This window comes from Drosophila mauritiana, chromosome 3R (genome assembly GCF_004382145.1).
Source record: "Drosophila mauritiana strain mau12 chromosome 3R, ASM438214v1, whole genome shotgun sequence".
Classification (NCBI taxonomy): domain Eukaryota; kingdom Metazoa; phylum Arthropoda; class Insecta; order Diptera; family Drosophilidae; genus Drosophila; species Drosophila mauritiana.
The window spans coordinates 14930164-14957224 of NC_046670.1; the positions used below are offsets into that span (position 1 = coordinate 14930164).

General features: G+C 42.9%; 3 protein-coding genes across 8 annotated transcripts in view; 1 reads left to right on the top strand and 2 right to left on the bottom strand.

Moving 5' to 3' along the window:
- Nucleotides 1-5: 5 nt before the first annotated feature.
- Nucleotides 6-4312, bottom strand: LOC117143304 (arginine/serine-rich protein PNISR). Of its 3 annotated transcripts, XM_033307912.1 has the most exons (9): nucleotides 3631-4310; nucleotides 3199-3559; nucleotides 2990-3143; nucleotides 2511-2750; nucleotides 2183-2285; nucleotides 1792-1848; nucleotides 1265-1389; nucleotides 970-1201; nucleotides 6-912 (listed from the first exon to the last, which is right to left on the bottom strand). In XM_033307912.1, the coding sequence occupies exons 1-9, from the start codon at nucleotides 4178-4180 to the stop codon at nucleotides 131-133; spliced, it is 2604 nt and encodes an 867-aa protein (XP_033163803.1). In that variant the 5' UTR covers nucleotides 4181-4310; the 3' UTR covers nucleotides 6-130. The 3 variants fall into 3 exon arrangements, with proteins under 3 accessions (XP_033163803.1, XP_033163802.1, XP_033163804.1); XM_033307911.1 differs by having other exon boundaries at nucleotides 6-1201; nucleotides 3631-4311; XM_033307913.1 differs by lacking the exons at nucleotides 6-912; nucleotides 970-1201 and having other exon boundaries at nucleotides 1282-1361; nucleotides 3631-4312.
- Nucleotides 4313-4912: 600 nt separating this feature from the next.
- LOC117145931 (cadherin-87A) overlaps nucleotides 4913-27061 on the top strand; it is a 55762-nt gene continuing 33613 nt past the window's right edge. Inside the window, exons 1-3 of one of the 4 annotated variants that reach the window (XM_033311804.1) lie at nucleotides 4913-5195; nucleotides 6363-6627; nucleotides 16857-16875. The gene's annotated coding sequence lies outside the window, so the exon portion shown is untranslated. Of the gene's footprint in view, nucleotides 5196-6352; nucleotides 6628-16856; nucleotides 16876-27061 lie in introns of those variants that run through there. The other 3 variants (XM_033311805.1, XM_033311807.1, XM_033311806.1) reach the window with 3 other exon arrangements.
- Nucleotides 20596-22884, bottom strand: LOC117145934. The gene is made up of 2 exons (XM_033311810.1): nucleotides 22214-22884; nucleotides 20596-21879 (listed from the first exon to the last, which is right to left on the bottom strand). The coding sequence occupies exons 1-2, from the start codon at nucleotides 22870-22872 to the stop codon at nucleotides 20613-20615; spliced, it is 1926 nt and encodes a 641-aa protein (XP_033167701.1). The 5' UTR covers nucleotides 22873-22884; the 3' UTR covers nucleotides 20596-20612.

Below are 27061 nucleotides of genomic sequence, written 5' to 3' on the forward strand. Positions count from 1 at the left end.
AACAATTTTTCTGAGTTTTTAATTTATTAGGCTGATTTAAAACTGTTTACTAAAAAGCGTCTTAAACAGAAGAAATAATAATTATTTAATATTAACAATTAACTTCGGATTTTTATCCGCAAGAGTTTTATTAATGGCGCTTGCGCGGATGCGACGCGGAAGTGGAGGAGTATGTCTTCGAGCTGGAGTGGTGAGTGCTGCGCGACTTGGAGCGGGATCTCGTGCGGTGTCGCTTCCGCCCGCTGCTGCTGCTGCCGTGATCATGGCTACGGCTGCTGCTCTGCCGCGAGGAGCGGTGGTAACTGCTGCTGCCGCCAGCATCTTCGCCTGAATGGCTGCACTCGCGATGTCGCCGCTGGCGGTGACTTCCACTGCTACTGCCGCCACTAAGATGGCTACTACGATGCTGGCGATGACCCCTATCACGGTCCCGCTCCCGCTCCCTTTCTCTGTCGCGATCGCGACGCTCGTATTTGCTCCGACTGCTGCTGTGGTGGCTTCGGTGTCCATGCCGGCTGGATCGCTTGCTGCGACTGCCGGATGTTTTGGATCCGCTCGAGGTGCTGCTACTGTCGTCGCTATCGCTGCTAGAGCTGCTCCCACTGCTGCTAGACGATGACGAGGGGGACGAGTGGCGGCGCTTGCTTTTGGACTTACGCGACGACTTGTTGGCCTTGTGCAGCGCCTTGTCCGCCGCACTCAGCATGGTGGCCACCGACTCCGGCATCTGCAGTAGATTAGTGGCCGGATTGGGAACGGGCTTCAGCTTTTGTGGACTGCTATTGCTTAGGCTTCCGGGTGGTGGCACCACAGCGGTCGCCACCACTTGTTGCACGAAGCTCTGCGACGGCTTTTTGCCGTCCTTGTTGTCGCTAAAGCGGGTGGTCCGTTCCTTGCGGCTGAGTCTTTTGCCTAAATGATGGCAATGTATGCTTAGGAGTTCTTGGGATTTATGTGGATCACCTATACCATTTGACTGATGAATCTTTTCCTGGGTTGCTTGACTGGCCGACTCACTGGGCGGGTCTGGATTGGCCACCGGTCGACGATGCTCACCACCACCACCAGTTACGGAGCGCTCTAGCTCCCGCTTGCGATGTCGCAGCAGGGTTTGCTCATCAAGCAGCTCTTGCTTGGCCACTCGATCCTCAATGTCGTCAATGACTTTCTCGAAGGATCGTTTGCTGCGCCTTATGCGAGCCTAAAAAGCCAAATAAAAATAATACACGATTTCCTTTTGATAATGAACGTGGTGACAACATACCTTCAACTCCTCCGCGCTTAGCTGCGCGCTTTTTTCGGCATCCTTTCCAGCGCCCGTTTGACGCTCATCTTCATCATCCTCATCATCCTCGGTTTCGCTGGAAGAATCGCCATAGGCAGCTAAACCTATAATTCAAATCAGTCAAGTGCTAATTGTTGCTACCAGGCTTCAATGTAGATCGGGCGCAGATTTTGGTATATTTTGAACTGATTTTCAATATATTCGCAAGAATTTACGGAAAGGTGAAAGGAAGGGGAAATGGGGAAGAGAAAGGACGAAGAAGCGGGCTAGAAAGACCAAACTGCGTCGAAGGAAGTCGAACTCATTTGGCCATGGCTTAAAGTTACACGAAGCATAGAAAGTTAAATCTCGGCCATAGGAATAATCCAATTCTTTGTATTATCTTTTCGTTTTGCCATTAGGATTGGGGTATAGAAAGACAGGATGACCAAGCATAACTCAGACTACCTCTGAACAAAAATAGTGCAAAGAATATGTACGAACTAAATTGGAATTTGGTTACTTACCCAAGTTGCCGGTAATGGAGGACAAGGCGCTTTTGCGAATCACTTGGGCTGATGACGCTTTTGATTTACACATACATACATATATATATATAGGTATATATTATATATTAAAATTAAAAAATTCAGCAAGTGATTTCATTGTTTTGTGTGGTGTTCGATATTAATTTTCAAGATTAGCATAGACATAGGAATAAAAGAGTTGGTAACGCGCTGTTAAGCCGGAAAAAACACGGCTCCAATCGCTTGGCCGAAACATCCGGTCATCCAAGCTACAATCGATCCGCGATATATCCGCGCCGTCTTACGATCTATAACTACTTACACACACACACGCGCGCGACCGCTGGAAGAAATCGGTTGGGGATAAACTTAAGTATAATGAATAATGTACCTTTCGCACGGTGTGCTTTTAGAGTCTCGCCTGCAATGGCTGCAATCTCTTCGTTTGTGGTTTCCAGCAGGATTTCGGTTAGTGTCCGACGCACCACAAGCATCTACAGATGGGTGGTATTGGGTGTTCATATTCATTGTTTGCAACTATACAAATGGGTTTTTGGATGTGCCGCCGATGGCCAGGGAATGAAACTCTAGTGAAGAGTGAACGAACTGCAGAGCAGCCAGAAAAGTGTCGCCAGAATTCCGCAGTTCCTTCGCCTCTGAGACTCACTCGATTTCATCGCCTGGCTGAGCAAACATCCGGGTCAAATGGTGATGCCTACCAGATCCGCCAGTCTTTCTTCGTAGTTTTTACCATTGACATCGTTTACGGTAGCCATCCTCACGTGCTCCGCCGCTGCCCGATTGCCGCTTTCGATGGCTCCATGCAGCTCCGACTCTTGCTCTTCGCTGCTGCTGCTGCTATCGTCGTCCTTACTTATCAATTCATTACCTATTTGCTGCACCTTTAGTTCTTCACGCGCCTCCCCAGGCAAGTCAATGGAATCTTCGCTGTCGCTAGCCTGAATTTCAAGGGAATGTTTAATCGACAGCCTGCAATTAAGCCTGCAGTCTGCTCTACTGTCCGGATTGTTTTAAGTGTTGTGTGCTTTCAATGACGAAACATTGTTTCAAGTTCAGGTTCAGTCCCGTCTGGATTTTTGTGCAACCAATTGGAGTGAAATGGTGTGTGCTACACTTTCGGCACTTTTCGGTCTGTATTGAGAGTCAGTTAACCCTGCCGCCCATCGACCTTACTTACCACGTTCGCGATGTTCAAAAGATTACCAGGTGTGGTTAGTGTTTTGCTTGATACTTGCTTAACGTGGTTGACCTCGACATCTGGCGTGCTCATAGAGGACTGCTGGCGCTCTAGTTGCCGCTGCTTTTCCCGCTCCATTTTCTCCAGGCCCTCTCTGAAAGATTAACGACATGATTGTGAATCTTATGGTGGTTCTTTGGCACACTCACCTTATCCAAGCTGGCAACATTTTCCGTTTGTTGGCATCGATCTCACTGCTGGCCCCGCTACTTCCGCTTTCCGCATGCGGCTGCTGTGTGTGCTGTGGCGGCAGGTGTGTATGTGGTGTTAGATGGTGTGGATGTGGATGCGGCTGAGGTGCTGGTGGATGGTGTGGATGCGTTGGTTGGGGCGCATGCTGCTGCTGCTGCTGCTGCTGATGCGCTTGCAACTGCAACTGCAGCTGTTGGTGCGGCTCATTGGGATTGCTGACGTTCAGCTTCAGCAGAGATGGTATATGCGCCGTGGAATTGCCCGATTTGTCGGTCTGCATTTGCCACCCGGCCCATGGCTGCTTGCCCAGCGTGACAGCTGCAAGGAACGGAGAGGAGGGTTAGTTTCTGACCTGATTATTGTGCTATCTTCTTGTATCTTCTACAAACCCGCTCCGTTGGAGGCGTCTGGGATTTGACCAGCCACTTCGCTGCCCGCCAGCCAATGGGATTGCGTAACCAAAGGAGCTGGCGGTGGCGGCGTCTCAGAGCTATGTCCCCGCTCGTTCTCATCGTCCATGTCCATATCCGCCTCGCCGTGCTCCTCTAGTTGCGGAAATCCCGCCCTGACCACACTGGGCACCGGCATTGCTAGCGTCGGCTGGTGGTATTCTCGCAAATTGCTTATGATGGGTGGCGGCGGGGCCAGGGGCATGGGCACCGGAGTAGCGTCCCGCATGTGAATCCATTGCTGGGCGAGCTGCGCCCAATCGATGCCAACCCCACCCTGCATGGCGAGCGGCAGCCCGGCGGCTACCAGGGGCGTCACCATGCCCTGACCGCCACCCGGGGGCATTGGAAAATGTGTGGGGGGCGGCGGGGGCTGCGCCAGGAACTGAGTGTGATTATGGTTGTGCCCATGGCCATGTTGTCCGTGTCCATGGACGTGGGCGTGCTTGTTGTAGCCCAAATCGGCGTTTCCATTTCCACCAGGAAACATCTCTGCTTGTAGTTCGAATATGCTCTTTAAATCCCAGCTGTATTCCTCAGTTATCGAGGTTTTCTTCACGAATGAAACGAATTTTCGTCGCCTTCTACGCCATTTTCTCGCTCAGCCCGTTTGGTCATTCGCCGCGAAGCGTTCACAGCGGGTCGCTCATATGACGGTATTTTTTAATACACTTTAGCTATACTGTTATACTATACTGTTATTTCAAAAAACATATTTCTTTTGTTACTTTTAATGCAGTTAATTTAATTGTTTACCATTTTGCCACCAAAAAGTACTCTTTTGTATCGATTTATTTCAAAACATGGTGTCCAACAAAATCTAAGAAATTAAAGTATAATTCAGAAGGCCAGGTTATATGATGACCGTTATTTAATACACATTTAAGGAGATTTATTTTAACGGCTACAATATTCCTTTAAATAACTTATTAACTGTTTATTTCCTTAAAATAAAGGTGTATATATTCTTTTTTTTTATTATATATTTGAGATAATTTTAATTTCCACAATATTTTTCCTTGTGATTAACAGAGGCAGTCAAACTCGTAACAGTTATCGGGTAAAGGTCTCTATGAAGTAGCGGTTAACAGTGAAGTCGCAAAAGTGTGGCCGTACGCCAACTGAGCGAGTATCCCCAATCTGCAATATTTTTGGTTGGTTTTTTCAGCAATAGCCCCACTTTCGTCAAAGAGTGCAACAAGTGATTCTGTTTATGTTTTCAACAACTTCTCTCTGCGGAACCGAACGTGAGCGGACGTGTGCGGACGCGTCGCTGCCGGGAAAATAAGTTGCGTCGGCGTTGCGGCGTTGTTGTTTACGTGTTATAATAAATTTGTGTGCGTGCGAGAAGGGCGCGCTCCTGTCTGTGTTGGTGTTATTGTCGGTCGTTCTCAGCGCGAGTTTCGAAATACCGCATTGTTTAATTACAGCCGCCGCGGCTAATTTCAATACAAACAAAAGCTGGTGTGTGAATGAAATTATGCTAAAATAGATAATAGTTAAAGGTAAAAGAAATTAAAAGAAGAAGAGGGAGAAGAGGAAGAGAACTTCTGCAGCGCAGTTGCGTCGGCGCAGCAGCGTTTCTATCGATGTGTGTTTGAGTGTGTAGTGGTTTGTCTGGTTTTTTTTTCGGGCTGTGTGTGTGTTTTCGTGTTTGCGAAGCAACAATTTAATTGCTATTCAATTTTAAAAGCAGTTCAATTGCAAACCATTACAAATATGTAATTTGCTGTCGATTGCATTTGCATTGGAGTGCGTAATTACATTTTTGAGCCACAAAACACAAACAGTGCAACTGTTGCTGCTACACTGGGAGCAAAACAGGGCGGATAGATGCTCAATTCGGTGATTTTACAAAGACAAACATAGCATGTGATTCAATTTGACTAAAAATATATACAAATATTTAGTTGCATGCAAGTTTCTTTGTCCTGTTAAGCAAACAAAAGTTAAATTTACATCTTTATCTATCTTAATCTTTCAAACATCAAAATTATATAAAAATGTAAATATTAACTTGATCTGAGAAATTTGTTATCATACGCAGATCTTGATTTTTCTGTGTGCTTTGTAATGGCGTAATCGTAATCTTTGTGCCCCCTTTTAATGATTTAATTAAAAGCGTAAATTGCAGGCCGAAATTCAATTTGTCCGTTTGACTTTTCAATTCGTGTGGGTGGCTCTCTGACATTGGATCGTTGTTGTTGTTTGCTTTTTTTTCAGTTTTTATTGTAATTGTGCAACAACACGCACACACACGTAGTAAATAATTAAGTTCGTGCGTCGCGTGCCGTTTTGAATTTTCTTTTTCCTTTTGCTGTGGGGCCCGGAAAATGTTCTCTTCTCGCTGCGCGTTTATTTGCATTTCCATCAATGAGAAATTCGACTCGTATAAAATACAATAAAAAATCGTTCGAAAAAAACCAGTTGACCGTGAGATAATTCGTGCATAATTGCTAAATAGCAACAAAAAAGAAATATAAATACATACATACATATGTGAATGATTGAATTGCTGAAATATTTAGTGTTTGTGCTTTTCTCCTTCTCTTCTCCTCTCTGAATGTGTGTTTGTGTGTTTGCTTTTGCCCTTCGTCAATGAATAACGGCACTTTGCGAGGTGCGAAGTCGAAGAAGAGCAAACAACAACAAATTGCCATCACCTTTGTCAGCAGAGAGAAGAAGCCAAAAAGCAACAACTAAGCCGGCATTGGAGAAGACAAAAAAAGAGAGAACAACAACAGAGATAACAACAAAACGCAACTGCGACGTCAGCAGAGCCAACGAAGAAGAGGAAGAACCAAGCCTTGGTGGGCACATTCCAACGTCATCAGCCGGCGAAGGCCGGTGCAGCCGCCAAACCCGGGTCACCGAATTCTTTCTTTCGCCGGAGAACTCACCTCTCCCCAACTGAAATCGCTGAAACAACATCTGCGGGTAAGTCAACTTTGACAGTACAGGCAGCACTCGATAAGTGACACAAACTTTCAGAGGGTTTTTTTTGCATTATGGGTTGTAGTTGAGCTTAAGCCCAGATTTATGTATCTTTTTGTCACTTCTAAGAAGTAAACTTATTCATGTTTTAAAATAACTAAGTTTAGTTCCAACAATCCACTGCACACTGTAGGTAGCAAGTACATCAACGTCAATTTTGTGCTGCTCTCCTTCCGCGTTATTGTTGTTGCTGTTGCTCTGTCACGCCCACCGCCATGAGAAAACATTTTTGCGTAGAAATTACATATTGTTCCGTTTTCACATCCCAGCAACCCCACCGCCTGCTGCCCACCACCTGCCCCATCGTGTTTTGTAGCTTGGTTACGGGCTGGTAGCCCCCTGCTTCTGTTACCACGATTTCGGCGGCCTCTTGTATTTTTATGGGTCGTCATCCATCGTTGTTCTGCCAAGCGCCCGAGGAGAGCCCCTAGTCCTCCATCTCCATCTGCATCTCCCAACTCCCAACTCCCTGCTCCATGTTCCACCTCCCGTATCATCAGGTCTTCGCTTTCTGCTCATCAAAGCACAAAAACATTCAACGGCCGGGTGCCTCAATTATGTTAATTATGAATTGCTCCCCGGCTGTCTCTTTTGGAATACGGCTGCTTGTTTGGGCGTGTTTTTTAGTTGGTCTGCTACGGTTAAGGATGGGGGCAACGAGCTAAAGTGGAGAGCGCCAGTCAATCGGTTATGAACCATTTCTGACTCCGTCGATCCCATGGCAATGAATTTCTATTCCTATTTCTACAAAATTTTGAAATATCTTTCTTGTACTAGCTGATTAACGGGTATATGATAGTCGAGTCGCCACCATACTTTAATTTTATCCGCCACTGGAGAATTTTGGAATTTGAAAATCACAATATTAATGCAGGCCCAACAATAAGAAGAATGTTGTTGCTTGTTGCAACCCAAGAAGCGGTAGCTGGAAAAGTGGCTGCCTCTTTTTTGTTTGGGAAACCTTTTAACAATGGAAAACTTGCCCAAGCCGTCGACGGAACTGAGTGCAAACCGCTGCCGCTGCTCAGCTCTTTTGGCGACTCTGTCTCTGTTTTTGTTGCCATCGCAAGCCGGAAGATATTTCAGACTGGCTTGCAAGCGGGCCTTTAAAAGGGGCTGTGGGTGTGGGGCGGTGAAGAGGTGGAACGGTGGGTTTGGGTGCCACTGGCGGGTTTCGTGCTTAGACAGAAACAAGTTTTATGCTTCGGCAATGATGACGCTAGAGCACTGACTCCAACTCTCCGCGACTGCGGCTCTGACCAGTCCATCTGACCAGTTCTGTGGCCAGCTGCCTTTGTTGTTCTTGGCCTACACTATTCGGAGCTAACCCCCCTTTAGGCCGCCTTCCGATTCCACCTCGGATTGCGATTCCCGGCCCAAAAACCAGACCCGGTCGGTCTGCTCCCCAGCGCACTTCGTTGTGTATGGTTCAGTCAGTGGTGGAGCTGTGGTGCAACCGCGTTGTGTAGTTTTGAACTAGTTGTGTTTTGGGGTACTTCAAATCAGGCTGAACCATTACACTAACCAAACGTTGGAAGCGTGATCTAAAAGGGTTACCTTCATAAAGAATCAAAATCAAAAAAAACGTATTCAAATTTATATAAGAAATCTTGTGATCTTCGCTATAAAATCTGTAAAATAGATAATAATATGAAATGATATTAAAAATGTTCCCTTCTATGTTGAAGCATTTTGTTTAACAATTATTTTAAAATCTCTATAATTATTTTTAGCTTATGTATCCTGTATGTTAGCCCTACGATCTCATCAAGAACGTTAACCATCTCTAAACCAATAATTTTTCTTCCACTGCCCAGCAATCTACCTCGTACACAGTTTGTCCATTACCCCCCCGTCCAATAACCCCATTCCCCTGGGGTCTGTCGCACTTTTTGGTACTGTTCACAATTTGGAAATTAACTGGTTTGGTTGTTTTTGGCCCTGGAATCCTGTCTGGGCCACAACGCTTTCTAGCCATTTGTATTGTTCGACGGCGGCGAGACGGACAGCTCTATATATGTATGTATGTATGTGGAGGATAAAGTGAGCTTAAAGTTTTCCTGGGCTCACTTTTAGTTGGTTCTTTTGGGGCGTTGAGGTTTTCGACCGGACCGTCTGGGATTGCCCCCGAAAAACTTTTGCTAGCCAAGTGGGCGGTTACGCTTAGAAATAATAAGAGTGTGCTGCAATAGAGAGTCGGTGGCGTTGGGCGAATAGTGGCTGGTGGAAGTCGGCCATTCAGCCGCGACAGGAAGACAGCTCCGGAAGGAAGTTCATTTTGTGCAACTTAACGCTTTCACCCGCTCTCACACTTTTAGTTTGGGAGCAGGTCTGTCCAGTTCCTTCATCCTCATTCCGCTCGCTATTTTGAATAGGCTGCAAGAATCAGATAACGCTTGTAAAATAGTACAATCGTGCGATCAAAGTTAAGGAGTGCTTAAATATAACAATATTCTTTAGAAAATTTAACAAATCATACACACGTATTATAGTCATTTCTTTTTCAATTGGTTTGTGTTATACTTTCGTTATAGTTTTGCAGATTAGCACGTGAAAATTCCAATTTAATATCTAACCACATCTGGACTCATTTTTGGATTATGGCACTTATTTTTCCACCGCAGTTGGCCGCAGTGCATCTGTGCCAGAAGCAATTTGAAGAATTTCTTATCGGGATTTATGATCCTCCGCACCTTGGAGCACATAAATCAAACCATAAACTAGAGACAGTCATAGGAACATATGCGGCTATGATGGACCACGCCATGGAGAGTGGATTGCACTTTCTGGGCACTAATCCCCATACCGCCAATCCGCCCACACCTCAACCCGTTTATCTTCGCTGGTTAATGGGAATACGTGGATGAGAAACAGGCAAATTGCCCGGTTTTGGCATCGGCGGCACTCACATAGATACACACTAATACGCCCGCACACTAACTAAATTTTTAATCAAGCTTGCCAGCAGCTGTGATTCCGCTGGTGGAAGCCATTTTGGAGTTGCCCCGTGCCACCTCCCCGTAATGCTCGTCCTTGGAAAGCGCAAAAAATGCAATCAACGTCAAATGCGCTTCGAAACTTTGTGCAAAATAATAGAAAAGCCATTAATTTCACTTCTCGTCGAAGATGTTACGAGAATCGGGCAAAAGTGGGCGAGAAAAAAAGTAGGAGCGCTATGTCTGGGCGTGGCCTGGACATATGGCGACATAGTCTCTTACAAAGAAAAAAAGAGAAAAACCCGATAAGAAAAAGGCAATGAAAGCTCCGCTGTGGAGAAAAGTAATTTTTAATTATGCGCACAACGTGAGTCAAACTTTGATTGGAATTACACAAAATCCGATTAATCGCTCGCTGCACATCCGTTTCCCATTCTCGGTTCTTGGTAAAAGTTTTTCCATCGCTTAGAACGTCTGCCCCCGTAAACGATGCAAAGTTCGCGGCTCAAACAATTTTCATTAGCAACAACAAAAACCGCTAATTTCACTTACAATTAGCGGTAAGCCAACATGTCGCATCAGTTGGTCTACACGGTGGGCGGTGGGTGGTCTGATGGGCACTTTACAACTACCAAGCAAGTTTTGAACTAAAATCACCAAAAAAAAAAAGTAAAGAAGAGTATGAGGCATTTTGGCAAATTATGAAAGTGGGGTCCGGGGTTATCATATCATAATATTTCATTTATGTCAGTGTTTGAAAGTGCTTAAATGTTATCATACTGTTTCGTTTTCAAAATCATATCTTTCTAAATTTGTAGTTATATTATTCTAATATAGAACATTTATTTGTGGTACTGCGAATGGATATTTCCTCTTAATTTACGCTATATTTTTATAATTTCCTAGGTCAGGAATTCATTTTCCTTTCCTCGAGTAGAGTATTAGAAAGTGTGTGACCACAAGACTAATCTCCACACAATTTGTTTAACATTTATGAGTGACAATGGGCAGTGGCCTAGCGCTGTGGGAAAACACTCGATGGCAAAAGGGGGAAGGGGTTGGATGAAGTTGAGCCAACAGAGTAGTTATGTAATACAAAGTTTAGTCAACGGTCAGCGGTAATGCAATAAGCAACTTTTTCAAACTGCTGCTTCGCCTCGGACTCCATTAAAGTTGTCAAATGAAGTCGAAGTTTGATTGCCTGGGGCAAAGCAGTGACCCGCCTCCCCTTTTCCCCCCATCCACAACTTTTCCGGTGTTGACATGGACTTGGTGCTGTCCTGGAGATTAGTGAAGTGTCCTGTGATGTTTTCCTGTTAAACGCCAACGCAGCGTGGAAGAGTATTTATAATTGCCAGCCTCGGGACTTTAGACTTGTGCGAATCCGGTCGGATAGATGGGCACTCCGCCCAATTCCTCCTTTCGAGGGTTGATTGACAAGTTTATGTGATTGAAGGCGATTGCATATGAGATTATGTGGTCCGAATTATAACACAGGTACACTTTTTTAATTATATAATAAAAATAAATAAAAATGTTAGTGCTTAAATTGTAGATGAACTTTAATAGTGATTTTGCTGCCTAGTTGTTCCTCTATCACGTAAATCCCTTAAGCAAACATTACGTTACAATGACAAAAACTATTTGGAAATGAAATTACTTACTTGGAGATATCATATCCCCTCTCTGATTAAATTAAAGACCCACATGCAAAATGCATATCCTGCGGCAAGCAAACTTTGGCACCAACTCTCTCAGATAGAACCGAACTTCTCCGCCTGCAACTCCTCCCAGAACCATCATATTTTGCCCCAGCGGTGTCTAACAAAGCAATTAGAGCCACGGATACGCCAACACCGTTCGAGTTTGCTAAGTAAACGTGGCCGAGACGCCCTGAGTTGGCCCTAAGGCAGCATATTCATTAGGCAGCGTGGCGGAGGAGGATTAAAGGAGGTGTCGGAAGATGCGAGGGTTTTCCATCGAACAATGGAGAGGGAGGAGAGGTTTCCATTCAGGATGCTTGCTTGGCCTGGCTGCCTTCTTGATGTCTGGCCCAACTTATGGGTCACTTGTTCAAGAAATTTCACAAAACTTTGCCAACTGGTTGTTGTTATGGCCAAGGAAGGAAGAGAGCCACGGATGGAATATTTCGAGAGGGGGAGGCGTAATGAGGGGGGGTCGGCCAGAGCGACTAATGAGAGACTTGGACTGGTACAATGAATATAATTAAATGAGTCCAAGGTGTAAACTAGCGAATTGTTTGATCCCATTCAGTCAGCTCAGAATCCCAGTCATCCTCTCCATCCTCCGCCAGTTTGCCAGTCCTTCGCCCACGGGCTCCCCTCCTTTTTTTTATATTCTTGCCGCCTGCCAACTTTGTGCCTGTTCAGCTAAATGCTGTTAAACTTTCATCTTGGGCTCAGCACTTTTTGCACTTTGAAAACAGTGCTTTTTTTTCGAATTCTTGTTTCCTGCCTGGCGGGCATTTTTCAGTCACCGACTTGTTCCAGTTAGCCAACTGTCAGTCAGTCACTTGATCGTTTAGAGCGTGACAGGTGGTATTCAGCAGGGAATGGTGTCGCATTGGATAATACTCTATGATGGGCAGGATTTTAGGGATTAATAACCAAAGCAATGTGATTAAATCGTAGCTTATATAGAAGAGATCTAAATAAGCATTTGATGGTTATCCGGAATGATTATCTTAACTTAAAATAGTACTGATTAAAGCTTATTTGTAAAATAGCTTATTTTACATCTAAAGGTAATTCAAATCCTTTCCATCCAGTGCGTGAACCTATATTGTTTTCCTTACTAATCAGCAGGATAATGAGCTACTTTCTTCTTCAACGGAAAGAAATAAAAGGCCCAGGGTCCCGTGACAGTTGCAGTTTAGTGTCTAATTAAAAAGTTCTCGGCCTGCGTGATTGTGTTCGTTTGTGTGGCACCTAGGCTAAGCAAAAAAAAAAAAAAAAAAAAAAATGAAGCGACTCAAAGTCGAGCCAACTTTCTATGGCACCACTTTCGCTGTCCCCCGGAGATGCCAATGAATATTCTTGTTCTGCAGCGATGAGATGACGAAACCTGTTTCCGCTCCTCCATTCCCTGCACCTCATCAACTCGAATTAGCCCCCTCCGCTTCTTATGGTAATGAATGGGTCAGGCAAAAGTAGAGCTTTGATTTCTGATGCTGGTGCTAACCGCAAAAGCAAATAAAATACCGGTAACGAAAAAAGAGCAACAATTTCTTGGTGTGACATTGGACCAGTGTATTTGCTCGGGGTCTACTTTTCACTCTATCGTGTTGCGACTTACCCATTTCTTCCGTAACTCCATTGACCTTATTCGCGCAGGTGTCTGTCCATTAGTTTTGAGCTTGGCTCTGGGAATCCACATTTCTCTCCGTTCGAATGCAAAGCTCAGAATGAAGGGTTTTTCCAGTGCAGTCTGTGGCTTTCACTTCACTGCGGTTCTCACCTGCAGATTTTCAATGCACTTTATAGGTGTTTGGATTTCTCGTTGCACTTTTTATACTCTCGGATTTGTTGTAACGCATTTTTCGATTTCGAAAGTCACCTTTGAATCATATATTTTAAATCAGTTGAAAAAGGTGTTTATATATTTATACCATGCGAAAATGAAAATATGTGCCAGTGTGTTAAATCTTCGATCACGGCAAAAGAGCTTGTTGTTTTGTAATTGTTTGTGCTGTTACCACACATTTCTTCGGCTCGAATGCGTGTGAAATATTTCGATAAATGTTTGTGGGTTTGTGCGGAGTATCAGTCAGCGAACCGAGTGTTTTGCACTATTTGTGTGAGTGGGTGTGTGTGTGTGTCCGTGTGAGCCCGCTGACCGATGTCGGTCTTTTTATATCTTTGTTTTTGTTTTCCTTTAGCCCTGCTGCTCCACATCCCCATTACTCTTGTACCATCCTCCAAACCAACGGACCATTTTCGCTTCTCGTCTCTTGGCGTTAACTTTTCCACGCATTGATGACGGATGGCCATGGAAAATGATGAATGTTTAATGGGGCAGTGCGACAGCAAAAACATTTTGAGGTAACATATTGATGGCACGGAGGTTGCACTGCATTCGGTTTGGTTTGGGCTGATCGGTCGGATGATGGTGGAAGGGTTGGGATCTGGTCATGCATCATGGAGCGGTTCGTTGCCGAAACTTTCAAATTCTCACATGCTGCAATGTCAACAAAGTTGCCGGAAAATATTGTTAGAATTTCAAGCGAAATGCATTTTTAACATTGCCTTCAAACTTCAGCGTTGGAAAATGTTGGCGGAAGGCGGCAATGAGTTTTGCCGATTTTGCCATTCCGCTGGGAATTGTATATGCTTAAAATTGAATTATTAGTTTATCCACTTCCCAATTTCCATTCAAGTGCTCGAGAACTTGTCATGCTATCATCTAAAGAGCGATAAAACACTTTACACACCAAGAACTGTATCCGAAGTCAAGTGATCTCTTGAAGTTTATCCCCTTCGTTTTTTTTCCAATCTACTTATGAGTATTGTCCCTAAGATTCTTATGAACTTATCTAGAGTACCTCGCTTTAGAGTCACTTTGTTTGCTCTAAATTCCTCGTGGAATTTTTGCATACATATATGTGGGTTTGTGTTATAAAAATTGCTCCACTTGCGTTGAACAATCTCCTTGCCCCTTCGCGTTTTTCTCCTTTTACCAGGTCGTTTATCACAGTTTTTTGCTCGGCTTAAGCAAGTCTATCAAAAATATGTATTCGTAATTGCAGCAAGCCACACACAGCAAAGTTGTAAGAGTTGAAGGGAAGTAGATGGAGGCGATGGTGTACCCCAGATATGGAAAAGCGAAAAAAAGTATGAAAGTTGAGGAAAAGCGACATCGTCGAATGATGTCATATTCGCACATACAGTCTTCTTTCTTTTTCGTGTGCATCCATCTCGCTTCGGCGAGGTATCGTTTGTCTATTTGGCCAAATCCAAACGAATCGAGCTAAATCAACTGAAAATCAAGCCCGCCCTAGGCACCCTTTATGAATCAGTTACCAAGGCGCTGATGCTGCAATAAAAGGTGCGATTTATCATAATGGCTGACGCATGTAACACACACACAAACATACACAGACACACGCACAAACACACACAAGATGTTGGGCAGCTAGCATTTCCCATTTTCCATTTCCCTTGCCCCTTCCACCGAACACTTATATTTTGCAATATAACGCAATGGTTCCTGCTGTGGATTGTGGAACCATCGATTTCATTTCTTGCCATTTTCCGCATTTTTCACAAATCTGTTTTTCCACACTAACACACACACTCCTTCGTTTATGGCCTGTTGGCAGATTGTGTGATTGTGTGTTATGTGTGCTATGTGTGTGTGTGTGTGGAGTTATCTGAGGCGGCTGCCAGACGCCAGTTCATATTGATTACAACAAATTTGCCGTCGCCATTCGTTCGGAGTTGTCGCCGGCTTTGGAGAAAAAGAGAGAAATAAACGTGATTATATAACTGATATATGTAAGCGAGTAAGTACTTCCTTGCGTATGTATGTACTTGTGTCGCTATGTATCTATGTCGGTATGCCGGTTTTTATTAACCTTTTCTTTTTGTGTCGAATACTTCCACGTTCCATTAAAGATCCATTAAGGATATTGAAATATGATTTGGTATAGTAATTGGAGATTTAGATACAGGTCTGACTTGTCAAAAGCAAGCATTCCCTTTTATACTTTTCTCGATTTTTTAAGTTTTTTTAATGTCCTGATATAGCTTTCATCGGTGTCTGTTAATACTTGGCTTTTGTTGGATACTTTTACGTGTCATTAAGGAAATGGAGGTGTGTTTAGGAATAATGATTTGCGAGGCATTATATCTTTAGTTTATAAGCGGATTAGTTAAAGGATAGCTTGTAGATATAGTATATTGGCTACGGAATTGATCAGACAAAGGACTCCCATTTATCAAACGCCTGGTGTTGGTTGTTTACTTAAAACTCTATTCTTAGATTTATTTTCTTAGACTAACTGTATTCTCTACTGGAATTCGGAGTTCTTTGGTGCTGTTTTCAAAGCCATGTGATTACATATTCTACTTTTTATCTGTTTAAAAATGAAAAAGTCTTGAAGATTAACGATATTGAACTACAAAAGTGCGATAACCTTTACGGAAGCTAATTAAGTCGAGTCTAAAACCCTATTACTACAATACTGATGAAACCCTTTTTACTCCACTCCCACTTTTGGATAGCCGCCCTCCAACTACAAACCGTTCACTTGCTTGACATTTAGTGCCGGCTGCTGTGCGCTGGCCATGTCTTGATGTCTTGGGCTCTTCGATGGTGGCTCAAACGGGGACTGCGGCAGAATCCAAGTCCGAGAAAGAGACGGCAGACAGCGGCTGAATCTGAAAACGAGACTGGAACGGAGACTGGGGGCCTCTTTTGCTCTTTTGGCGACGACGGCTGCTGTCTGGAATTTCGTTGAACCGGTTTATGTGTGTGGTTCGCCAGTGGCTGCTGCTGTGGCAGTTACCTACTGCTTTTGTTGCTGTTGCTGTCGGGGTCTGGGTAACTGGCTCCGAAAATACAAAATACTTGCACAGCACACGGCTTTGTGCGATACTTGGCTAACCAACTGGCCACACACACACACACTCATTCCTACAAACATGGCTAACAGACACATATAAAACAGCGCGCATATTTGTCGTTGCGGATTATTTCACAGCACAATTCTCTTCTCCACTGAAAGCAATCGGTGGTGGCGAAGTGGGCGGCGATGGGTCAGCAAATGACTTTGGTCTTCTATGCTCGTTCTTCTTACATCGCCCTCTCTCTCTTATTGTCGGCGATTTCTGATTTTTGTATTATTTTTTTTGCTCTTTTGCCCAGTTTCGTTGGCTGTTAATTTACATTGTAAATTTACATTACATTTTCTTTTGACTTTATGCGAAATTTGCAATTCAATAGTTTATAGATTTTGCCATTGTCAGTAGCTCGTTCCGGTGGGTGGGAATGTTACTCTATAGAAAGCTGTGGCTTTTCGGGTTGGAGCTGAGTGGATATTTTTGTGGGTGTCACACATGCACGTATGTAAGTAGGTAACTGGAGCTACTCGTTGTAGGGATTAGGTCATTTGATTGTAAGATCATTACATGCCCTTTAAGACAGACTAATGTATACCCTTTCAAAAAATATTTATATGAAAAATACTTATCAATATTTATTTAATCTTTTTTTCAGAATTAAAGCGTCAACAACTGTAAGTCAAATCCAAAATATAAACTTTTGAGATAGTTTTCTTGTAAACTTTTGTTTTTAAGAGTCTCGCATACTTTCGTTTTAAACGTTGCATGCCCTAAATCCTGTCCAATCACTCAGATACCAAAGTTGTCTGCGACCCAGTCCAGTTTCCAATTGACACCCCTACACCCATTTTATAAATCTAATCAGTTAAAATGCATCCAAAGTTCAGACGGACCAATGTTCGAAATTCTGGTATTGGTTGTTCGATATGTTTAAAGCTCGAATGATGCCCGCAAACTATGCAAACCGTCTAAATGCGATTGGTTTTCGGGCATTGGGAAAATTCCTCTCTCCCCGCTGCAAATTGATTTCAATGCAAATTGATAATGAAATATGCCATGGAAAACGCATTAGAACGAACCCTGTGGCAGCATTCTTATCGATGCTCTATGCCAACACCCGATAGAAAAACCATGCCACCCATTGTACACCCACTAATTTGGTCATTTAATGCAATGCGGCAAATAAACGAAATGCGGTTAACGCAATGACAGTGCGATTAGCCAAAGCCATCAGCTAGAGATGCGAAAAAGGAAAACGGGGGACATGATTCCGGGATATGGTGCATGTCCTACTGCCATTGTGGTTGCTTAAATCATAACCTAAACCTAAACACACACATATGTATGTGTCTAACCAGAAGTCAAGTTTGTGTGTGTCAACCACAATTGGCCCACATGTAGCAGCTCAAAGGGACAGATACATATGTAGTTCCCCCAAATTAAATTTCAAATCAAGAACCAACGAAATTAGCTCCATTTAATCTGTTGCACATGGCATTGCTACTTTCGAACATAGATTAATAAAACATAATCTTCTCTTACATAGAAATAGCAAACACATTTAAAATTCATTCTTATGAAATCTAACATACGCTTTTAATAGCGGAACTTTTTGGCAATCTAATCAATATTCAGTTGTTCAAAATTATTTGGATGAATTGACAATATCATGATTTATTCAATTTCATTGAGAGCAGATGACAAAACATTTTCCCGTAATAAATCTCAATTGGAAAGTAAGTAAGATATACTCGCACAATAAATAACAATAATTATGCAAGAAAATGTGCAAATAAAAAACGAAATTTGTCTTCGTCCTTTTCCGGCTTCATTTTCTTGTCTCTTTCCATTACGCAACTTCAATGATCCATAATTGCTATTAATTGTGCTTGAGATTTGCATTGCAAATAAGTCTAAGATGGAAAATGCAAAACATAAATTCAACAATTGCTTGACACTTGAGCAGAGTTTAAAAGTTTTCGTTGTTGTTGTTGTTCTGGCTCTGTCGCTATTGTCGTTGTCTAATTTATTTAGCATTGTGTAAACTTGTTCAAGGTTGAATAGGCTTCTATACCAAATGGAAATTAAATGGCAACAGCAGCAGCAAGCTCACAGAAAAACCATTTGAATTACATTGAAGACAATTGGAAATGCCAAAAGGCAGCCAAAGTTTGCTTCGATTGTTTTTGGTCCAAACTCAAAATCAAATTGTGCCAAATTACTTGGCCAGCAAAATGCTTGGTCTAACCAATATTGCTTCTATTTCGCTCTACCTCTCTGTCTCTGTCTCTGTCTCTCTCCCACTGTGTATCTCTATCTGTGTTCGTGTGTCTGTCTGCGGTCCAAATGAATAATTTGGCATCGCAGATAAACGAAATCAATGTCCACGGACCGGGCCCAAAACCAAATGGCAACATCTGCACATTGTGCCGGAATTGAGGGGCCATCGGTGCGGGTGGCTACAATGGTTTCTGTGGGCTGGTTGGAACCTCTGGGCCACTCTGGGGAACTTGTTATTGAATTAAAGTGACTTGATTTACGACGCGTTCTGGTCAAAAGCTCTTAATGGCATTTGCCACGAGTTACCCGGCTACCCTCTGACTCTCCCTAACCCGCTCAGTTCGGTACCAAATCCTTGGCCTCGTCCCTCACCAGAGCGGCCATTCGTTTTCCGAAATGAAGTTTGCGCTTTGTGATGTTATAACCGTCAACGGTTCGTATGCGTGATATTAAGTATGCGACATGTTGCGCCATACAGCAGAGATGAATGAAAGGGCTTTCTGTGTTTAAAATTCGCTAGTGAGGTAATTTATGTAGGAAGTGCGAACATATAATTAAAGAGATAGTTAAAAAATAACTTTTTGGCAATTAGAGTTTATGGTAAAAAGAGTTGAGCACCCAACTTATTTGATCATCCAAAACAGCTAGCTGTTGTCTAAATATGAGAATGCTATGCTGCATAATTGAGAGAAATGTAATTAAAACTTACAACAAAATGATGGCATCACTCATGCAGGTTGCAACCAGCACCACCACCACCATCAGCACCTCTACTTGACTGCTTGTTGTGGTAGCTGATAACATGGTTATGGTGGTTCGAGTCATTGTTATTGCGATTATTGTGGATGTTGTAAGCACACACAAACACGCGTAACTGAACTGAATTTAACTAAACTAAGGCGAACCTTAAATGACAACAGATAGCGCTAATAATTTATGCATGCTGCATGTTGCAAGTGGAGTGCCAGCATCGGGCGCCACCCATCGCCCAGCGCCAATTGCCCAACCACCAAACCGCCCACTTCCAAGCGTTATCTTGTAGTAGCCACGCCTCCTCAACCACTGAGCAGGCACCACATGATGAACACATGAACACAGGCACCCGCACTCGTCGACAAGGCTGCACATAATTTAATTAAAATGAAATCTCGCACGGGGCGCTGAACTGCAAACTGTGAATGCAAATTATTATTAATTACAGCAGAGCGACGACAAATGTTTATGCCCGCCATATGTGTGCCAGTCGCACTGTCTCTGTCTTTCACAACTGGCGTTTGCGTTAGAGGTGACCACGTGAGCGAATTGTATTACCAAGAATAACAACAAGCTTAATGGCCCATAATTTTAAGTTAAGTTCAATTAAATCGCTATTGAATCACAAAAAATAAAGGAATGTTTTCGGTGGCCTATATAAATTATTACTTTTGGGTAAATTTGTATGTAAGTTACTTAAGAACTTTAGCGTTATTCACGACAGCATATGATTTTATAGAGAAAATCTCGTGACACGCGATCATCGCTGACTTGCATGCATGGCGAGACACAACGGCGCCATCTGTTGACAGTTTGTCGCAAAAACAGCTCTAGTTAAGTGCCTGGATGTTTATATGCGGTAAATGAAATTAAGAGAAATCTAAACACATTTCCTAGCTATTTATCCTAATGCAAGCTACTCTGGTTCTGGCTTCAGGTTCTTGGCGCAGCGGTAGTTTTTCCTCATTTTCATTGCTTGCTTTGCTGCTACAGACAGCGGAGTTTTAACAACCTCTTAAATGTCCAATTTGAAGCGATAAATAAATAGGTCAGGATTCTTTTAATTAAATTGCAATATAATTACTCTTTGTAGTTCTCAAAAAAAGAGAAGTTAATATATATACAAATTTGCATTGTAATTTATACCTGCACATTGTTGGCAACTTAATCTATAAACCACTGACCTATGAGTTGTGGTTTTTATGAGTCAATATGTTTCCATGGGCATCTGAATTCTAATAATAATAAACTGAAATGTATTTGTTTATTTGCTTTATTAAAAAATATTTTTTTAGTTTTTTATTTTCTTTAAAGGGTTTTTAATTGCAATTCGTAACTTTTAGATGCGAAGACAAATGATTCGAATGACAACTAAAATCTAAGAACAATAGCAATAAATCTCGATGGGAGCTTCTCGGGCGCAAAATGATTGGTGTCTGTATTGATCAGTCCTTGTGATAGCTCCTTGCAGCGAGGTTTCATTTTTGGAAAGGACCGTTGCATCAAAGTGTCCATTTCCTGGTTGCGTCACCAGTCGCACGGTGATCGTTTTATTGAGCTTGTGTTGTTTTCTCAGATAGGCATCCTCCACATTGAGCAATTCCAGCTGATGACACTGTGGATAGGGCGCAAGCAGTCGATTGATGCGGGCCACAGCAAGCTTGGCTATCCGCTGGATACTATGCGCATTCCATGGTATCTTGACAAATCCATCGCACTGGCAATAGTGCAGCGGAATGCGGGCAGAGAAGCAGCTACGCTCCTCAGGAATGGGCAGGAATAATGATACGTTGTGATCGTTTCGCAGTCGCAGAGTACGATTCAAAATCCGCTCGTCACTAAGGTTTTCCAGATCGACCACATCTTTAATGGTCTCGTGCAGATCGTAGGTGGTCACTAGGCGATGGGCGTTGGCTTGAAGATTTGCGAAGGCCAACGGAAAGCGTTCCATTACCGATCGTGGATATATAGCCACCATTGTGGGCAGTGATGTTTCTCTCATGCCCTGAAATGTGTCCACAAAAGGACCATATCGCAGGCCATGATCAGACACAATTAGAACTAGTGTCCTCTCAAGGATTTTTCGTCTTTTTAAGGCGCGCATAATCCTATAGTATTCCCAGTCGGCCCGCTCCCCGTACTGGAAATAATCGTGGACGCCCATTGTCTGCCAAAAAAATGCAAAGAATCCTCGATCGAACATTCTTGCCTGCATATGGGGCAGCAAACGGTAGATAAAGTCGTACAGGACATGATGGTATACTCGATCGCCACTGCATTTGATTTCAAGTGGTCCTCGTGCGTAATAAGTTGATTTCATGTAGATCTCGTTGATCACACTTCGCAAATAAAAGTCAGTTGGCCTTTTCTTAAAGCCGGGTCTTACGTAAGTAAAGGTTCCAGCTACACGGGAATCCTCGCCAAAAATGGTGGCATAGCCAGCATCCTGGAAATCATGCCACAATAGGTGGCACCGATCGAAATTGGCACCTCTGTTTCCTCCAAAGCAGCCACTTTTAGCCTCCACTTCATCCACACTCTGACCGCTAAGCAATGGAATCAGATTTGGATACGAATTTTGGCCGACGCGGTTGTAGCCCCATAGTTCAGTGTGCGGTAGACCTTCTATCAAGTCTTTTACTCGACTGTAAATTTAATATAATTACTTATATTGTTAAGCGTATATGTAATGTATGAAGTGCTCCTAGCGTATTTTTGACAATCATTAATGGGACGCAGGCAGCTAGAAAATATTTTAAAATATTTACTAGCGAATACTTTTGTTTTTGAATTACTGCGACATATTAATGTCAGTGGTTTTTATTGCAATCGAAGTTCATGTATGTCTTAATTGGATAACTGGTGATATTAACGCTACGCGTTTCTTTGTTTTGTTTCATACAAAACGATTAAACAAAAGAACAATTAAACAACAGACACATGCTAGAATTATGAAATTAAAACTTTTTAACTACTAACCTGAAGTATCGCTGGTAATGCATGTGGGAAATAGAGTCTATACCCAGAATTAGAACCGAAAGACGTTTCACTGGCGCTGAATTATTAACCTTTTCAGGGTTTGGGAATGGTAGAAATATAAAGACATCGTGATACACTAGACGACCATAGTCCATCCAGCACCAAACACGCAGAGTTACATTGCCGGAATCTACTTTTGTGAAATTTCTCCATTTGGTAAAGCGAAACCATGTCGATTCATAGTAGATGTTCACAAAGTCATTGAACCGCACGAAGCGTTTGTAGGCGCAAAAGATATCGCTTAACCTCCGAACTCCTAGCTTTTTCCACAGCTCCTTTGCGCTGGCGATCAAGTACAGGTAGTTCCTTCCGTCAATGGATTGAGGCTTCATCAGTTTGATCATAGAGCAACTAACTGAGGGCATCGGTGTCATGTGGTACATCGCCATGGGAGAAAGAGGATCCATCGAATTTATCTGGCATTCTGAGGAGTTCACAAAAAGCATCCTATTATCCGGTTTTCCTTCTATAGGCGGCTGTACTATCATTTTATGTTCAACTTCTTCTCGAAAACTTATTAATACGTAGAGAATTATGCACATCAGTATTAAGCTGAAGCAATTCTTCTTTAACTCAACAAAGAGTTGGCTATATCCCATTTCAAAGTCTTATATTCCTTAGTTGTTAAAAAATGGTAATAATTTCAAGGGCAGTCAAATATTCGAATCAGGTATCTAGATCTTGAAAAACTGTTTGTAAAGGTAATCACCATTAGTAATAGTTCTAATCAAATTTCCAGAATATTCACTAGTTCCCAAAAATTTTAGTTATTTTACACGTAATCCTCCTTGTTTGATTGACTTTAAATTTAGTTTGTTTTCTCTCTCGCTTTTGTTGCACTTTGTTCTTTGTCAATTAGCATAGTTTACAGTTTCAGTCCTTTGGCCTTTCTGGCTTTCTTTGTGTTTGCAAAAAGAGAGAAAAGAGTACCATCCAAAACATGGAAAAGCTAAAGTAGAAAAGGCATTCAAAAAGGCGTTTAGTGATTGAGTTTGTAGTCGGGCGTTTTTTAATTAGGCTAACTTGATTGGATTTTACACTTGCAGTCTTTAGTTCTTTGTTCTATTCTACCAATTTGTAAGATAAGACAAGTAAGTTGTTCTACGCTTTGAAGTAGAAACCCATTCAAAGAATATTAGTTAGTTTAGCAATAAAGTTAGTGGATAAATATCTAAGATGTGCGCCACAGGAGCATAGTTTTTAATGGGTTTTACTGGAAGAAGGAGAACTTTAAGATGACATTCATCCGCAGATACGCTAATTTGAACTGTAAATTAAACCAGCTAGCTCTTTTCCGCCTTAAATTACTGAATTGAAATCTACCGGTGGCCCAGTGAGCATCCTGGATGCTTGAGTCAGGAGCCGCCATCCTTCAATCCGACTGAGCCGGAGACCAAACTAGAGTAACCGGATCTATTTCACAGTCTGAGACAAAATGGGAATTGTGCTCCTCATTCAATTTTCATTCTCGTTTTCGCTATCCTTTTTATTGCTTCTCCGTTGCCGTATGCGAATTCCACGATGTTGTTTTCCTTAATTTTCCGCAAACGGAGGCAGCAAAGCATCGGCTTCCTCCCTTCCTGTGATCCTTTTCCTTTCCAACCGTTGCTCTGGCTGCTTTCCATTCCTCGGTCATGTCTCGTTTGCAGCATCCTGTATCCTGTGTAAAACATATGCATACATTTTATACCATTACAGCATAACAATATTGCATTTGCAGAAACATTTCTCTCACCGCTATCCTTTTCCTTATTTTTTGGATACCGCTTACCGTACTTTTCGCCATCGCCACCCCCACCGCCAACTGTCTTGCGTTATGTGAATCCAGCGCGAATCCTGTGAATCCTAGCGACCTCTTGCCGCCATCCATTGCGCTCACCCACGCTAGCTTTGAGTTACAATTTCCCCGTGCATACCCTGTAAATGTGTGTGCAAAGTATAGTTTTCTGGTTAATTATGTTTAGAAAATATATGCTTAATGGTTAGAATTCGAAAGGTCATTTTGTGGTGTCCCTGAAATGTGCGAAAATCATTAAAATGTGTGATAAAAATCTCCACAAAAAACCTCGTAAATATACACATCTCAAAGGATTTTACAGGATATCCTTGGATTCCCATGGCCCCTATTAAAAACTTATTCTTTGCCCTGATTGTTGTTGTTTTATTTCGTTGAATTTCAGTTTCAGTTTTTGGTTTTGGCCAAAGGTTTTACCTGCGCTTACGCCACCCACCAAAACCACCCACCAAAACCACCCACCAGCATCTCTCAACTCGACTCGGATCGACTTGGATTTCGCCCACCCGCTGCCTGCTCCAATTACAGTTTGCATAGTTGAGTGTCGTCTGCGGAAATTTGTTTATTTTACGCGCATTGCGTTTCGCGTCGCCTCGGTTTGGTTGGATAACCATCCTGCCTCGCCTTCTGCCCAGGATCCTTTGGATTCGGAGAAGCAGAGCGACACAACGAGACATGACGACGGCACATCCTACGACCGACTCGCTAAGACAAACTGACAGCTAAATGCGTCAGACTCGTTGCAGGTTTCATTTGGCGTGAATTCTTCTCTACATCTCCCCCACCCCCCCTACTGTATATAATTCTCCTTTTTTTTATGGTTTTGTTCCGTTTTTGCCAATGTATTTTGCATTTTTGTAGCTTTCGTTGACATTTCCCTCGGCAGCGAAACCTTGTGCATTGAGCAGGTTTATAGCTTTTCCTCTGCTGTCATCGTTTCTGAAGCTGATGCTTCGGTGCAAGTTACCGCCGCAGTTACATTCAGAGTTGAATACGACAAAAAAGAGATGATATCAAGAAATGTCAGATGCAGCCGTGACTACCGAAAAAGGCAACAAAAAAGCGGAGAGAAGAAAAAAGAAACTGCAACGAATGGTGGGAATGGCCAGGCTGGAGGCTGACGTCCGTTCACCACTGCGTATGTGCAATAAGTTCTTCATCAAATTGCGTTACGTATACGCATACAACAATCATGGAAACCTAATGAAAATGTCGTTGTGGCTGTGGATAACATAAAAGTTTGTGATGAGAGTTTGTTGTTTGTCTATAGCGTTTTAGGCTCTTGCAATTCGAAGTAATTGGATAACGATGGGCTGCATAGAAGGCAAATCGATTGCTTCGCTTTGGTTTGTTTCTCTATTTTTTTGAAGATCTTGAAAGCAGATACTATAATGTGAGGTAGTCGGAATCTTGAAAATGGAATTTGTGTGCAAAATATGTGTACGAGTTGTGTTATGTCTAAACGTGATCAGCTTTATAATCGTATTAAAATGAAATCAGATTTCAGACAATCCAAATTGGATGACTTAGCTTGGTGCAGCAATTGATTCCATTAGTCTCTTCATTCTGCAGTGGACACAGAATTGCCTCATGGCAATGTCATCGGACGGACAATTTTGGCCTGGTCATGAAGAGTTCGAGAAGGGTTTCAATCACTTGACATGTTCAGCAGTCAATTTGTGGATTGCTGGGATTGCAGCTCCTCCTTCTGATTTTCCTCCTAATACTGCTACTTTTGCTTAGTGCTCATCATCTGCCAGTGCTCATCCTTGCTTCAACCCCCCCTTCCCACCTCCTGTGTGGCACGTTGCAAGTCCTTTTACTGGCTGACATACCAACCAGAAGAGTCGGGTCCAGTATGCAGTTGCCCTGTGGCCCGGTATGCCAACCTGTCAGAGGACTCAGCATATGAGTATGCGTCCGGGGGAGGTTGTTGCTGCTGCGGTTGCTGCAACTTCTGCACCTGCTGCTGCTCTGTCCGTTGTCCTGGTCAACAACTATGCGTTGACAGTGGGCTCCTCAAAACCTTTGCCGAAATGGGCCCGTATATGCTGGAAGGGAGGGAGGTTGGAATGAACAGCTAACAAGCCGATCATCGTCCCACATGCGGTGGCTAAAACATTACACAAACACACTCAAAGAAAATGCTTATTTCCAAATATATTATCGTTCATATGGGTATAAATAGATTGTGGTAAAAATTAATTTCAATAAGAAGTAATATATTCTCTTTATTAAAAAAAATTTTTTTTTAAAGTTTCAAATATATTAACTAAAGCTTTATTTATATAATATACGATTTCTACGATATTTACGTAAGTTCGTTCTTCAATTGCGAAACGTAATAAAACATGTAAGGCGAACATTTTTATGTGACTTTTTCCTGTGGATTGCTGTTTGTCAAGCTACAAAATTACTTGGTTTGGCCAAATATTGGTCTGGTGAGGTAGCTACCCAGGACCAGCTTGCTGCCAATAACTCAACTAATTGTCGCTGCAAGTGGTCCCCCGTTCTTGCGCCGTGTTTCGTGGATTTACGCCCACCCTGCTGGCAGAAAAATGAGCTACGAATTGTTAATTTCGTGCTGCAGCTGAGCAAAGAAATCGTTTTGCCAGCCAAGCGAACGCAGTCGAGTGGCAGCATTATTAAAGCCTTGTCAGCGGCAGGAAAAGCGGCGGTAGCAGGCGCACGTGGCGCAAATTGTGGCATAAAACGGTAGCAAAGACACCTGCTGGCTGCTCTGCATATTAATAAGTTTCTCGGGCCACGCTTTTCCAGCCACCATAATGTATATTTCCTCCTGCTTCAGTTCGAGCCAGGCTAGTGGGTTGGCTGTGGCCCAGCTGGCCATAGTTGGGCATTCATTAGACTCGTTGGACGATTGCTTTAGTTGTACTGCTCCTGCCGCTGTTGTTGTCCAACGGTGCGTATACGTTGTCGTTGCAACGGTTGGTGTAAGGCCCTTGCTTTAAGTCTTAAATCATTGGTCAATA

Excerpts from the sequence above, each read along its gene's own strand:
- LOC117143304 (XM_033307911.1), bottom strand. The coding sequence starts at position 4,180 with ATGTTTCCTGGTGGAAATGGAAACGCCGATTTGGGCTACAACAAGCAC. Across the intron at positions 3,560-3,630 it reads AGACGCCTCCAACGGAGCGG|CTGTCACGCTGGGCAAGCAG; the intron begins GTTTGTAGAAGA and ends CGTTCCTTGCAG. Across the intron at positions 1,390-1,791 it reads CTCCATTACCGGCAACTTGG|GTTTAGCTGCCTATGGCGAT; the intron begins GTAAGTAACCAA and ends TTTGAATTATAG.
- LOC117145934 (XM_033311810.1), bottom strand. The coding sequence starts at position 22,872 with ATGGGATATAGCCAACTCTTTGTTGAGTTAAAGAAGAATTGCTTCAGC. Across the intron at positions 21,880-22,213 it reads CATTACCAGCGATACTTCAG|TCGAGTAAAAGACTTGATAG; the intron begins GTTAGTAGTTAA and ends TTAAATTTACAG.